General features: G+C 45.8%; 1 protein-coding gene across 3 annotated transcripts in view; it reads left to right on the top strand.

Moving 5' to 3' along the window:
• ADAMTSL1 (ADAMTS like 1) overlaps positions 1 to 16,285 on the top strand; it is a 494,294-nt gene that overhangs the window by 311,426 nt on the left and 166,583 nt on the right. For all 3 annotated transcript variants that reach the window (XM_083482208.1, XM_083482210.1, XM_083482209.1), the window contains one exon: positions 10,117 to 10,243. In XM_083482208.1, the coding sequence (XP_083338334.1) occupies positions 10,117 to 10,243 (127 nt within the window). The remainder of the gene's footprint in view (positions 1 to 10,116; positions 10,244 to 16,285) is intronic.

Raw genomic sequence — 16,285 nt, 5'->3', positions numbered from 1 at the left:
CTATTGTGGACCGGTAGAAGGAGATCATCAAATGTTGATTGACATCATTCTTTCGCAATATTCTGAGGAGATGGAGTCTCTGTTGGGCTTTCTTAAACACCTGGGTTGTATTTATTTTCCAAGTAAGGTCTTCACTGAGATAAACTCCTAGGAATTTAAAGGAAGAGACTCTCTCCACACAGCCCTCCCCGATGTACAGCAGGGCTAGTTCTCCTCTCTTCCTCCGAAAGTCCAACACTTAAACAGGGGTTGTCTTTCTTTTGGAATGAGGCACAGCAGAGACTGTAGGGTCTTTAAGAAATATGGTTTATTCACACATATTTACACTGGAGTTTTATGGAGATAGAGTTCACAGCGTTTGCATCTCAAGAGGCGCTTGTCCTTCCCAGCAACACAGTGTTGGATTCAAAGACATCGTAAGCGCCAGTCCTATTTCTATTTGTAACTGCCTGCTCCAGCCAGCCAGCGTGGCTGTTGCCCTTAAGTCTCTGCATGGATTCCTCCACACTTCTTCCTTCTCCTTCCCAGCAGCACTTGCAGAAAACCCCTTCTCCACATCCAGCCCCACCAGCATCACTGGGCACCCCAGCAACCTCTGTTTCTCAAACCCATTGCCAAAGGCACTTTTCCCTGCTGCTTACATCAGGCCAATGGTAATCCGAACCCAAAAGCTACTAGGCAGAGGGTCTTGTGTTTTGCCAGTGGCTTAATGTTATCAAACAAACCATTGCAGTGGTACCTGAGGTTAAGTACTTAATTTGTTCCGGAGGTCCGTTCTTAACCTGAAACTGTTCTTAACCTGAAGCAAGGTTCTTAACCTGAAGCACTATTTCTGGGTTAGCGGAGTGTGTAACCTGAAGCGTATGTAACCTGAAGCGTATGTAACCCGAGGTACCACTGTATCAGCTTTTTGTTTCATCCCAAGCCCATCCCAAGCGAGCCATTGCCAGGCTGGCCCCATGAGAAAGCCAGCCAGTATTATTTCCAGCCCTTGCTAAATTCATGAATTTATGAGTTTGCTCAAATTCTAACCCTTCACTGAATGTAGAAATTATTAGGGGTGGGGATTTGCCCCCTCCCAAACTCATAACAATGTATAGCACTTTACAGAGGTCCAAAAATACTTGGCTTATGCTATCTTAAAAAGGGGTCCCAGAAAGGATTAATTAGATTTATCTACTTATTAGTTTTCAAATGTCTTGAAAATTTACAGTTAGTCTTAAAAAAAACACCGCTTAGAGTCACTGAAAAGCAACAAGTACCTCAATGAATACTTGCTATTTTCTTTTCCTTAGAAAAAGGTTCAAACTCTTTGCAACAGCTGCATCCTCGTCTCTTAATTCCTCTTGTCCTCTCTCATTTTATGCTGCTCATATGGTCTTTCCTTGGCAATACACGGGCTGAGCTGTAATGCAGGATTTGAAGCCTGGAATCCAGCATTTTGCTGATGGCTGAGGTCAGGGTGAACCCATTGAATCTGGTTTCACAAGGGTACAGGCTAATTATCTGATTACAGCAACAGACCTCCTTTGGCACAGGCGCTGACAATAAGGATGCACTCCAGTGGGACGCCTGTTTGCATCTGGCCAGAAGACCCTTTTCTATCAACAAAAGGAGCTCTGTGCGTTTAGCAGCAAATGTACGTGCCTTGCGGATGGAACGGTTTGATTGGCGATACCCAAATATGTCATGAAGTCATTGCCGCTGACAAAGAATCACAGACTCTCTAATGAGAATCCAGCGGTAGCTCATACAGACTCTTGCTGTTTAGTAATTGGACACATCTGAAAGGGTTAGCAAAGGCTGGCTTTATGTGTATTTAATTCCATCGCTTGCTTTTTTTTTTTTTAAAGTTGATTATGCTATTCTGAAAATGCTAGAACAAATATGCCTTGATTGATCATTTTATGACATGGGCTCAACAGTAGATTCTTTACTCTCTCTAGTGCATATATTTCCCGGCTCTGAGAAACCTGGGAACTTGTGTCAGCTAAATCTCCAGGGGATCCACATCATGGGAGGATATCCATAGTAGCCAACGACAGCAGAATTGTCATCTGACACGTCAGGTTGTCAAGTTGTCTGCGTTGTGCCTACTTTGTCACCGCTAACTTTGCTTGCCATCACAAACATAAGCTGTCTTACTGAGGGTCAGGAATTTAAAGAGTCCATTTTTTGCTTCGTCAAAGAACAGTATCATGAATCCAGGTATATTTCATGATAAAGAGAATTTTTTTTAAAAAAAAGAATGAAAGCAATACGTAAGTGAAATACAGGGAAAGGACATAATAAAAACTGTAGGATTCCCTCTTTTCTCTAAAGTTGCATTTCTGTGACTCACTGAGGAATTTGCAGAAGCTGAGGAGCAGTGGGGCCCCTACCCTCTGTCAGTCGACTCTTGGGGGCTCCTCCACACTTGCCCTTTGCCATGTGCTTTCCGGCCACAGGTCCATGCTTTCCCTGTCCATGTCCGAGCATTTTCCCCAGGCATAGGCACCAACTCTATGGGACTGAGGACACCTCTCTCACACACCCCTTCCCCCCGATGTATGTGAGATGGGGCTGAGCATCCCCCAATCTTGAGGGGCCGGGCCATGGCAGTGAAGACTTTGTTGGAACTCCCCACATTGGCAGAGGGCCCTGCCAGGACTCCCCGTGGTGGAGTCTTGCCCTGCTGGGCTTCACAGCCTCCTCCAAACGTGCATGATGTCACGTGTGTGTGTGTGTTGCATGTGTGATTTCACATTCACGTCACACACACACACAATGTTGGGTGGAACTTGGCAAGTATGTCCCCAGGAAAACCTGATCTTTACTGCTGAATCGGAGTATCACCTCTCCCGGTATGTCCTGTGGAGGACTTTAAGGTCCATAAATAGCAACATCCTAGAGGTCAGATTAGCCTCAACCAGAGCCAGGGCCTTTTCAACACTGGCTCCGGCCTGGTGGAACGCTCTGTCTCATGAGACCAGGGCCCTGCAGGATCTGATTTGACATGGCAGAAGGGTGCAGTTTACAGTGCTGGGCCAGGAGGAAGACGAATGAAGAGGGACCCAGCAATGAGCCTGACATTTGCCCAAGGCTGCTAGCTTCTGGCACCAGCCCATCAGGAGCCATTGTACTGCTGAGTGTCTATTTATCAGGCACACTTATATTCCTGGCCAACTTGCCATCTCTCCTCCTTGAAAGAGTATTAATATAAACATTGCTAGGACTGTCCCTAGCTGAAGCCAAAGATCACAGATGATCACATGAAACATTTAAGCCCTGTTTATTTCATAGAATCGGAGAATGGTAGAGTTGGAAAGGGCATCCAGCAAGAATGATGGTGAATGCTGATATGTGGCATAATGAGAGCACCCTTCAAAAAAAGAGAAACAAGTGAGACTGAATAATTAAGTCCATGAATCTGGCAACTGCATAGTTGATGCATTGTAGACTTCAGTGGAAATCCCCACCACCCACCCTGTATTTCAGCTGAGAGTTTTAATGTTAAAGTATTCTTTGGAGAAGGGACGAGAAACTTGGGCTCCTGTGGGAATTCATAGGAAATTAACAAACTCTATGTGCATAGATCCACTGCGTAAGTCCTATTATTTTGGTTAAAGGTAAAGGTAAAGTGACCCCTGACCATTAGATCCAGTTGTGGCCAACTCTGGAGTTGTGGCGCTCATCTTGCTTTATTGGCCGAGGGAGCCGGCGTACAGCTTCCGGGTCATGTGGCCAGCATGACTAAGCCGCTTCTGGCGAACCAGAGCAGCGCACGGAAACGCCGTTTACCTTCCTACCTGACCGGTACCTATTTATCTACTTGCACTTTGACATGCTTTCAAACTGCTAGGTTGGCAGGAGCAGGGACCGAACAACAGGAGCTCACCCCGTCGTGGGGATTCGAACCGCCGACCTTCTGATCGGCAAGCCCTAGGCTCTGTGGTTTAACCCACAGCGCCACCCGCGTATTATTTTGGGTAGAGGTGGCAAAAAGAATGGAATTCAGTTTAAAATGTACCCTTTGGGAGATAATATTCCAAATGCGTTTTGATCCACACTGGTCAACCAAACAGATTGTCTTTGGTACAAGGGAAATGACAGAAAAGAAAGGAAGTTATTATCCAATGTTGCTTTTGAACATTATTGTTTTTTGTACACAGAAAGTATAAAATATAGGTATCTGTGTTTTATCGTGTATCACTTCTGCTTGTAAATATAATTGCCGCTTTTGCCCCAAAGGTGTGTATAAGCAGCTCAGAAAGGGTCAGACTGCTGTCCGTGCATATATACCAAGCTATAATTTGCATAATTTATACAAATTTGTACTATTAATAAGTAGCCCTATACATATTTGTCTTGTATTCAGGAGTAGGCTTTCAAAGAAGCCCTCTGTTACCACTTTTTTTAGAGAATTGTGTTATATAAAATTTTATTGAGATTATTACAGTAAATTAAAAAGAAGGAATAGAAAAAGGGGAGAAAGATAATATGGGGAAAATATTTTTAAAAGCAGAGGAAAACAGCAATAACAAAATAACGATAAAATGTAATGAAGGATACAAAACTACATAGTATATATGTAGATGGACAGACATTGTTTCCCTCAGGAATATGTTAAGCCGTGTGCCAGTATGGTTTCAACAAATACATTCCAAATATTATTAAATTTGTGCATGTATAATTGTCATCTGAAGGCGATCCATTCATGGGTTGCATCCATCCATCGATCCATCAAAGTGGACTGTATTTTTGTCCTGTTTCAGCAGCTGTCATCCTCTGACTAGTGCCATCTTTACTGAGGGGGTCCTCTTCATTTTAAGGGGCTCATCTTGCTTTAGCTGTTGTTTACTGTGACAAAGCAGGGGGAACTATGGTTCCACCAGGGCTTCTGGCTGGAGTCCTCTAACTCAGAGGAGGACCTAGGACCCTTGTTCCTTTAAGGACCGCCTCTCCTATTATGTCCCATGGAGGACCTTATGGTCTTCAAACAAAAACATCTTGGAAATCCCGAGCCACAGGGAGGCCTCAACCAGAGCCAGGGCTTTTTCGGCTGTGGCCCCGATCTGGTGGAACGCTCTGTCACAAGAGACTAGGGCCCTGCGGGACTTGACATCTTTCCACAGGACCTGCAAGACAGAGCTGTTCCACCAGGCCTTTGGCCAAGGCACAGTCTGACCCCCTCCTTTGGTAATCCTCACAGAACTCTAGCCCAATGGTTGCCATTAATTTGATTCTGATTTGATTTTAAAATGAATTGATTTTAGAATGCTGTGTTACTTTTATTGTTGGTAGCTGCTCTGAGCCCGGCTTCGGCTGGGGAGGGCGGGATATAAATAAAATTTTATTATTGTTCTTAATGTGACACCATAGAGCAGGCTTCCTCAAACCTGGCCCTCCAGATGTTTTTGGCCTACAACTCCCATGATCCCTAGCTAGCAGGACCAGTGGTCAGGGATGATGGGAACTGTAGTTTCAAAACATCTGGAGGGCCGAGTTTGAGGAAGCCTGCCCTAGGGGTACTGGCATCACAGGAATTGTGTAAATGTTCCTGGTTGGTGGTTTGCATTTGGGGGTGGCTTGAGGGTAACTCTGTCTCCCAACCTGAATCCCTAGCGTGTCTTCGGAAGAAAGGGACTCGTGATGCTAAATTAGCATTTTGGTACAATTCACTACATCTCTTTTTAGTTTAGCTTACAATGCATATTGGATGGTTTAGTTCAAGTGTTGAAACTAGTGTTGCACAGATATTAACCTGGTAGCACACCGTTCTCACTTTATAATAATTATAGTAGTTGCTGCAGCAGTATATTGCTATATTATTATAATAATAGTAGTAGTATTAATGATAGCGTTTGATACATTTCTAAGTGAAATAAATCATGCTGATAGGTTTTCCTTGCAACCAATTTTTAACAGTGAGCTTGTTTGTAAGGCAGCTGTTGTCCCTCAATCTGTTTGCAACTCCAGTTCCAATATTTACTGTCACTTGCGCCTTTTTCAAATATCCAGACCAAAACTCCAGGGCATATCAGCATTCAACTAGATTGTAAAATATGTGCAAGGTTAAATTAAAAGCAAGTGTTTAAGTGGATTAGGGACACCCATTCCAATCTTGGGATCTTTATCCATAAACTCAGTGGCGCAGACAGGGCCTCTGAAAGACCAAAAAAAGAGATTTATCTATACTTAGCTGGAGTTGCCGGTTTGTTTTTATTATACCATTTCCTGGCCAAGTTTCTCAATGCTGAGAAGAAATTATTATGAAAATGTCTTACCCTAGGGCACTTCGGAGCACGCAGAGCTCCCCAGGACTTGTCATTGCTGGTCCAGTTTGTATTCCTGAAGAAATCCCAAAGTTCACACATAGTGGGAGAACACGACTATACTACAGGGATGCTTTTACTGCAGTGTTTCCCAACCGGTGTTCCGCGGCACACGAGTGTGCCGTGAGACATCGGCTGGTGTGCCGCGAGATGCCTGGAGGGAGGCGGGCGAGTCGGGCGGCGAGAGGCGGGGCGGCGGCGGCGAGGAGAGGCCGCGCCTCCTGCTGCTGCCTGGCGCTCCTCCTCGCAGCCGGCAGCGCTGCCTGGGCGCCTCCGCGCGACTCTGCCTCGCTGGGTTTGGTCTCCCAGCAGAGACGGGTCACACGCGCACCTCCCTCCCTCCCTCAGCCTGCGCGGAGGGAGAGCCAGAGAGAGGCATCGCTCCTCCGCGGCGGGAGAGGGAGCAGCCGGAGCGATGCCCCAAACGAGCTGAATTCCGAGCGAGGGACTGAGGGGGGAGGGAAAAAACTTTCACTTTCGTGCGTCCCTCCCGGCGTGACGCTGCGCGCTGACGTCACGGGGCGGGGCTTTAATGGTGGTGTGCCGCGAGATTTTTTTTCAGTAAACAGGTGTGCCGTTGCCCAAAAAAGTTTGGGAAACACTGTTTTACTGGTCCACAGAAACTCATTGCCTCACCTTTCCTGCCTCATGTAGTGTCTTGTAAACAATGGCTGATGTATGAGTCTCTATGTTATGGCTGCGTATCCCGATTCTTTGTCCTGCCAGTTCAACTTGGTGTTCGCCCAAATGAAGGGGGTCACACTTAACATGAAATATAAAAGTCAGTTTCTAAACCATAGTATGGTGTTTTTAACTTCAGAACATGGCCATGTTGACTTATGCCAAAGAGCCATATGCCTCAGATGCAGGAAGCAGCATATCTGAACTAATATCTGTGCTAAATATCTGGCCGCTATCTGTGCTAAACCTACAAGCAAAGTTAACAACTCAGCCTAGATATGTGTAATGGTTCTAGGGGTTGCTCGTGCGTAAATGGTCACCACACCTGGCTGGGTTGCCTGAGTGAACCTTTTCTGTCTGGAAAGCCACTCGCCCGTGGCTGTCTCAATCGCTGGCAGAATCCGTCAGTGGGCGTTTCTTAAACTTCTTCCAGCAAAGAAGCTCTTTGACGCCTAGTCTCCGCCTAGTCTCCCTGCACAGAAGCCTTCTGCGCAGGGAGGGTGTGGGCAGCGGAGGACCTGTGCTCTCCCCGCTGGTCCCCGGTGAAGAGTCATGGAGCCTCCTCGCCGATTCCCCCATCTGCCCCCCCTTCTCCACTGGTGCTACGCTGATTTCCTTCCCCAGAAGATGTGCTGCTTCTCTCCCTCCCGGGACGCTCTCCGAAACCCCTCTGGAGCCCTCTCTCTCCCTCTGGCTCCGATGGCAGTTCCCTGACAATATGGGTGTGAGCTATGAGAGGAAGATGTGTCAAATGTGGAAAACATTGGACAGAATTGGTGGTTATACAGAGTCATGCAGCATGTGGAGCACAAACTGGGTTTCATCTTTAGCCTGCCAAGCAATGATATTGCAACGCTACTTAACAATAACTCAGCTGTTATGGTGGCAAGAATGTGATAAGTTCATTGATCTCAGGGCAAGGATGCTGGACTACAGCTCCCAAGCCAACATGGTCAGTGGTCAGCGAGGATGGGAGGTGTAGTCCAACAACATTTGGAGGGCATTGTGGTGGGAGAAGCCTCCTCTACTTGAATACCCCCCCCTTAAAGTGTCTAACCCCCAACCCCACCCCTATGAGAAATTTGGGTCGTCATATAAATGCTTTCATTTTCTCCCTAAATTTCTACTGTCTCCCCCCACCCACCCAAAGTAATCTCCAAAACTTTCCTTTAAGCAGAAATTTGGTGGTAGTGGTTTGAGAGCCACAAAAAGTTATACCTGTCTTAAGAGAGTCCTGTCAAGTTTATGCAAAATTCCTACAGATGATTTGCCTTAGTAAGATTCGGCAATTCAATACAAATTTCAGTTTAGGTGAAATTCAGTGGTGTCACTAAGGTTCTTCTGATATTGGAAGCGACAGAAATCACTGTTATGAGTGTTATATGAGTTTGTACATGGGTGTTGTGTGTGATATTTTTTTTTTAATGAACACCTCTGATCCCTGATGATGTGCTCTACAGACAATTTAAGCTTGGGTACTTCAATGAAAGTGACTTAGTTGGTCATTCTGATGTAAAACACACACACACACACACACACACACACACACACACACACACACACACACAACACCCTATACCCATTTTGATCAAGGTTCTCTGGCTTATCTGTTTTGCAGATCAGGCTTTATGTATTGGTTTTGAGCTGAGCACTCAAGGTTATATAAATTTTGGAAGAGAAGGCTACCCAATGGCTCCCCCAATGCCTGTTGGAGGGCTGGAAATGGAATCCAGACTTGCTGGTTTTCGAACCCTCGTTTTAAATACAGCCTCTCTTGTGTGTCACCCTGAACATTATCTGGACACGGTTTGCATACGGACCGCGAGGACAGTCAAATGTAATTAATGCCACATGTTACTCTGGAAGTGGGCGTTTTACTGGGACTGCGGCAGAATGCAGACCAATATGTTTGGGCTCCAAGTTGCATGTTTCTGTTTACTGTGGGTTGTATCACTGGCAGCACTGTTCACCGCTGCAAGTGCATTCAGTCTCGCATGTTTAAAATGTGAGTTAAAATAAACTCTGCAGCATGCATGTCAGACTGTACATTCCTCAGTGTTTCTTCGAGGCGTGATTTTTCACGCTCCTATTAGATACAGCAGCGTCACCAGAATGCAACTGTTAGGCATTGCTTTTTGTGTATAGTGCATCTCTTCCATGACATGGTAAATCTTAGCTCAGCCTTCACCAACTGGAACTACAAACTCCCATCAGCCCTGCGAGACACCAGGTTGGGTGAAGACTGTCTTAGATAACCTTCTGTTAGCATTAAAGCCTTTGTAGTCTTCCTGTTGCAAGCTAAGTGTGTTAAAAACAATACAGCGGTACCTTGGTTCTCAAACTTAATCCGTTCCGAAAGTCCGTTCCAAAACCAAAGCGTTCCAAAACCAAAGTGCACTTTCCCATAGAAAGTAATGCAAAATGGATTCATCCGTTCCAGACGTTTAAAAGCAACCCCTGAAACAGCAATCTAACATGAATTTTACTATCTAATGAAACCATTGATTCATAAAAGGAAAGCAATAAACTGTGCACTGCAGTCGCACAATCAATCAACCGGTAGGTGAACTGGGTTCCACACAGTCACAAAAACAAAAAAGAGAGCTGCAAAAACAAAAGCGCAAAATAAATAGACAGACCTCAGCGTAACACTCAAAACGGAAGTGTGGCACTCAAATCAGGAGCGTAACACTCAAAATGGAGCACATTCGGTTTCCGAAAACAGTTCACAAACCAGAACACTTACTTCCGCGTTTGCAGTGTTTGGGTTCCAAGTTGTTTGAGTACCAAGGCGTTTGAGAACCAAGGTACCACTGTACCTCATCTTCGGACCCCTGACCAGGAAGCGATCACTACTAAGCCACCACTCCTTTTAAGAAACATTTCCCCCTCCTTTCTTTGCAGCCACAGCATCATCACTTCGTTGCCCAGTTCAGATGGAGCTCTCTCAGCCGAATTCATTTACTCCCCCCCCCCTTTTCATTGCTAACATGCTTTATGGCCCTCTTGAGACAGTGTGTGTGAGAGAGGGGGGAAAGAAATTGGCGGGAACTAACCACAGAGATGGATCCAGCAGTCAGGAGGTGCTCAATTTGAACTACACATCTTTCTCTTTTGTCAGATTGTTGGCTGTGACCACCAGCTGGGAAGCACTGTCAAGGAAGATAACTGTGGGGTCTGCAATGGCGATGGTTCCACCTGCCGGCTTGTCCGAGGCCAATATAAATCTCAGCTCTTGGCAAATAAACGTAAGATGTTGATTTGACTTTTTGCCTCAACAGGAATATGAACGCCCTCCAAACAATGATGCGTAAAGGGACCGGTCGCTTCTAAGGGTTTTAATTATAACCCAAACATTTTTAAAAATGTTTCCTTTAACTGTACTGACCCCATGCTGGGAAATCAGGCAAAATTAATCTTCCATCAACAAAAGGCTTGGCGTTTGGATTCTGAAGGCACGCAGATGGAAGATAGGTTTGCCAGATGTCACAGAGGACATGGCAGCTTTTTCCTGACGCGTCAGAAGGAAACTCCACAGGTGTGTCTGCTCTGGTGTTGCCGTGATGGAGAAATCGGCACCTGCTCAATGGCTTTCCACTTGCTCCCCTGCAGCATAGCCACTACAAATGTATACAAGCCCCATTGGGGTTAGAATCAAGCCACAACTGTGGCACACACACAAACACTGCAATATTTTGTGCCCCCAAAAACATGAGATAATATTCGTAAGCACTTGACTTGGGGAATGGACTTGGGGAAAGCTATGACATTCTAGAATGATTTACTCATTAAATGTTGCAGATGGGGCCAAACTGCTTTGTAATGTCAGCCTGATGGCCCCTTCTCCATTGCAGTGCACCTTTGGTCAGGAGCTTTCTAGTGGAAAGGGAGTGTGTCTGCTCCCCCTACCCTTAAAAAGTTTTTTTTTCATGCTCTCGTTGACTTCTGCCTATGTAGATGCCCCAGGCACACAATTACTTTGACACAATGAGTCTAGAACCAATGGGGTGCAGATCATGAACCCTGCTGGGCGGGGGAAGGGTTAAGCATCTCCCCTTGCTACTAAGTGCCCCTCCATCATGAGCACCATGCAATACAAAAGGGGTAATAATTACATGTGGTTGTGATGTGATGTGTAGCCAGGTACAAATCATCCTGCTGTTAACAGCAAAGGTAAAGGTAAGGGGACCCCTGACCATTAGGTCCAGTTGTGGCCGACTCTGGGGTTGCGGCGCTCATCTCACTTTATTGGCCGAGGGTCATGTGGCCAGCATGACTAAGCCGCTTCTTGCGAACCAGAGCAGCACACGGAAACGCCGTTTACCTTCCTGCCGGAGCAGTACCTATTTATCTACTTGCACTTTGACTGCTTTCGAACTGCTAGGTTGGCAGGAGCAGGGACCGAGCAACGGGAGCTCACCCCATCGTGGGGATTCGAACCGCCAACCTTCTGATCGGCAAGTCCTAGACTCTGTGGTTTAACCCACAGCGCCACCCTACACAGCTGTTAACAGTAATGCTTAGCTTTTCCTCAACTCTGGCCAAAAGTGAACATTCGTTTTACAGAATGCATGGTTTACGTGTGTGTGTGTGTGTGTGTGTGTGTGTGTGTGTGTGTGTATTCTGAATTTAGAAAGAAAAACTGGCACATGAACTAAACATCTAGAATAGCATGTAATTTCTGACAAGGGTGTGTGGAGCCATTTCTGCTGAATATCTATCCCACCTATTTATGTTTGGTTTCTGTGGGGAACATGGAAAGGCGTTTGTTTACAGAATCATCCTTACAGTCTCAAAGAATAGCCCGATGGCTAGAAAAGTTTGAGACACACCCTGAGTTTGCACAGCGTGCTTCCGAAAATGAATGCACTAGCTGCGATCTGCCCAGCAGATCAAGGAATAACAATTCACAGAAAAGCTGAATAGTCTTGTGCAAATGCTACATGTTGTAAGACTGAGAGCATACCAAGCCAACCTGGCTTAGTCGGGACCAGCAAATACATTTTGCCGCCTGAAGCAGGACAGCAAATTCCACCCCTCAATATGTAAAAGACAATAGTCCCCCAGTCTTCTCAAGTTATTTTGGCATCTGAGGCAGACAGTTTCACAGGTGCCTTCACAGGGAGTAAAAATGCAACAATAATAAAATGATGAACAGTTTGCCACCTTTTTAATGGCACCCGGAATGAGCTGCCTGAGGTTGCTGCCTCACTCTGTCCTATGGTAGGGCCAGCTGTGGGCTTAGTGTAGGAGCAGGGAATTTGCTGGACCCTCAGCTCTCAGCATTTATTTCTTTTTTAAAAAATAATAATATTGATTTTCTTTTTTTCTCATCACAAATATGGGCATCCAGCAACAGGTTCCCCATACATCCTTTGCTTATTGAATAGCGATGCATTTCTGCTGGGGAAAAGCAGGTCTAAATTCCCACCGAACCATTAAGCTCACCAGAAGACTTATTAGCTCTGTCCCTCATCATAACCTGCTTTTAAAGGTGGTTGAGGAAATAAAACAAAAGGGGCATGTATACTGCCTGTAGCTCCTTAGAGAATGGGTAGGATAATATATATATAGTAAATATTTCCAGACCCTTTCTTTAACGGGTTGGTTATATACTACTACAAAGAGTTGGAGATACACTGCAACATTTTGCTGCAGGTTCTACTTACGTGCAACAATTTTCAATCTGAAAGCACTGCTCATGTTTCTGTGCTCTGGAGCTACAGGCCTTGCATGACTTGGCTGTTTAATAATAATAATAATAATAAATTTTATTTATATCCCGCCCTCCCCAGCCGAGCCGGGCTCAGGGCAGCTAACAACAGTCAAATAACAATCAAATAATAACACATTCTAAAAATATTTCATTATAAAAATTAGTTAAAATCAAATTGATGGCAACCGATTAAACAAAATTCTGTGCAGGTTGCCGGAGGAGGGAGTCAGGCTGCGCCCTGACCAAAAGCTTGGCGGAACAACTCTGTCTTGCAGGGTTGCTGCAGTTATTGCTGCTACTACTTCTATATATATCTATATATTTTAAAAAACCTCGTCCAAGTATAATTTCATTCCCATACTTCCTCTCCGAATCCATAGCTATCTTCCCGCACAGCAAGGCATGGCATAAGGAACATTTGGCTGCTGGAGGGAGTCTGCTTTCATTTCTGGTTTTCCTTCCCTCTTGTACTATCACATAAGGGGGGGGGGGGAATTGTTGCCTGGGATTGAGCATCTGTGAAGCAGGTAGTTTAGAAGCTCTGAGGAACGCCGCTGTACTTAAGAGATTCCCTTTTTTAGCACTTCACATTAGCAGCTTCTGTGCCAAAAGGAAAAATAAATGCTGGGAATGTTTTTTCTCTCTGAAGCATTCCAAACACACCGCTGCGTCCATCGTATTGAATTAATTTTCTCTCTGTATCTGTGTTCAGTTCTGTTCCCCCACTCTGCGGACATCGTGGGGTGGGATGTGGAGGGGGGAGTGGAGGGTTTTTGGAAACAGGGATCAGAAGACAAGGATGTGGATGGAGCAATGCAACTGTTAGCACTTGCAACGGAAACAACTATCTCAGTATTCACAGGGATAGTATATCAGTCCCAGAAGTGTGAGAAACCTGGGGGGGGGGGGGAACTACCATGGTGGGAAGAGAGATGCGCCCCCCACTTCCCTCCTACGCTCTTCTGAAGGGGAAACACCTGGTTTGGTGTCCCCTCCTTGCAAATAAAAATGAAAGATTATTTGAAAGATCTGGCGCTCCAGCAATCCAGGCTCTTTCTCTGCATCCACCAAAAGTACTTAATGTGTTTTTATTACTCCTGCTTGTAAAACTAGTCTGGTTTGTGAATTTTTTTTCTTCTGCAGCAAAGCCCCTGCATGGTTGAATCTCTTCCCACTTTGACCCTACATTGCCTCCGAATCAGAGGCAGCTTTCCAGAATCCACTTTCTCAAAGTACAGTGGTGCCTCGCAAGACGAAAAGAATCCGTTCTGTGATTCTCTTCGTCTAGCGGTTTTTTCGTCTTGCGAAGCAAGCCCATTGACGGATTAGCGGATTAGCGCTATTAGCGCATTTTAGCGGCTTATCGGCTTATTGGATCAGCTGATAAGCGGCTTAGCGGCTTAGAAAAAGGGGGGAAAGGGGGGGGAAACCGCAGGAACTCGCAAGACATTGTCGTCTTGCGAAGCAAGCCCATAGGAGATTCGTTTTGCGAAGCACCTCCAAAACGGAAAACTCTTTCGTCTAGCGAGTTTTCCGTCTTGCGAGGCATTCGTCTTGCGGGGCACCACTGTAACGGATAAAGTGCTGATCCTGAGCTCATCTGTCACGTGCACAGTTTCTGTGGGCTGGTTTCTGGGCTGCGCATTCTGTGTGAGCTCTCCACTTATAATAATATAATAATAATTTATTATTTCTACCCAGCCCATCTGGCTGGGGTTCCCCAGCCACTCTGGGCGGCTTCCAACAAAGATTAAAAATACATTAAAATGTCACGCATTAAAAACGTCCCTGAACAGGGCTGCCTTCAGATGTCTTCTAAATGTTAGGCAGTTGTTTATTGCCTTGAAATCTGTTGGAAGGGTATTCCACAGGGTGAGCACCACTACTGAGAAGGCCCTCTGCCTGGTTCCCTGTAGCTTTGCTTCTCGCAGTGAGGGAACTGCCATAAGGCCCTCAGCACTGGACCTTAGCGTCCGAGCAGAACAATGGGGGTGAAGACGCTCCTTCAGGTATACAGGACCAAGGCCGTTTAGGACTTTAAAGGTCAACACCAACACTTTGAATTGTGCTCGGAAATGTATTGGGAGCCAATATAGGTCTTTCAAGACCAATGTTATGTGGTCTCAGCGGCCGCTCCCAGTCACCAGTCTAGCTGCCGCATTCTGGATTAGTTGTAGTTTCCGGGTCACCTTCAAAGATAACCCCACATAGAGCGCATTGCAGTAGTCCAAGCGAGAGATAACCAGAGCATGCACCACTCTGGCAAGACACTCTGCAGGCAGGGAGAGTCTCATCCTGTGTACCAGATGGAGCTGGTAGACAGCTGCCCTAGATACAGAATTGACCTGTGCCTCCATGGACAGCTTTGAGTCCAGAATGACTCCCAGGCTGCACACCTGGTACTTCAGGGACACAGTTACCCCATTGAGGACCAGGGAGTCCTCCACACCTGCCCGTCTCCTGTCCCCCAAAAACAGTACATCTGTCTTGTCAGGATTCAACCTCAATCCTTCACTTCAGTCCTGAGCTCTTCAATGTGTGGAAGGCAGCCAAGTCAAGCTGTCAGGATGCAATAGAGGGGACTAGGCCACCAAACACATTTCCACTCCCCTCCTGGGGGCTAGAATGCCTTGGAAATTGAGCTGTTTCACTCAAGGACAGTAGATTTCATGCCATGGGATGGGTGAGCTCAAGGAATTAGATCTTTTGCCAGGAATGTGGGTGGGGCTTCTGAAAGACCCCCACTGCAGAGAAGCTTTGAGAAAGGATTCGCTCCTGTCATGCTTCTGAAGTCTATAGACTTTGATTCCCTAGCAATGCAATCCTGTGCACGCTTACTCCAAAGTAGCTAAAGGGGAAAAATCTGTGGGGATTATCTCCCAAGTAAGTGTGCATTCCAAGGTTTGCAGGCTATCTTTCTGGGAAATTTGTGGGTTTCGGCTGAAATCCTAAATGCACTTACTGGGGGGGAGTTAAGTGCTGTTGCAGTTGACTTACTTCTGAGACTGTATAGGACTGTGAGTTACTCAAGCATGATTTGGATAGTCAAACTTAATTGAATAAAATCTCTGAGCTGCTACCATTATTGGATCAAAGGCAACTCCTGTCTTCGCTGCTTTGCCCTTCTCAGCTTGCACATACACACACATGGCCAGTTCTTATCTGGACCTCTCTCACATAAACACACTGGCATGCGCTGATAAAAGGACAGCTTTGCTGACATTTTCTCTAACTTTGGCTTTATGTCAAGGCTAAATGGATTGCTTGCTAGGGATTCCAAGCTACTTTGCCTCAAGTCACAAGTAATTCTTCTTTAGCGGTATTCCAATGGATCACACGTGAAAATTGTTATCTCCTCTGCACGGATACACGCACAAACAAGCAAGCATCACAGGGTCAAATACTTTTATTTATGTATATATTGTCCAGCTTGGGTGAGCCTAGGATAATGAGAGGCAATTCACCAAATGGCCAGACAGACGTTATTTCAAATGTTGGACCTTAGGAAAGTCTAGCCCAGGGTTTCCCAAACTTGGGTCTCCAGCTGTTTTTGGACTGCAACTCCCATCATCCG

Source organism: Podarcis liolepis (assembly GCF_965112155.1).
Source record: "Podarcis liolepis genome assembly, chromosome: 17".
NCBI classification, from domain to species: domain Eukaryota; kingdom Metazoa; phylum Chordata; class Lepidosauria; order Squamata; family Lacertidae; genus Podarcis; species Podarcis liolepis.
Note: the sequence above shows the minus strand (reverse complement) of the source record. Positions and strands in the feature narration are given on the sequence as shown.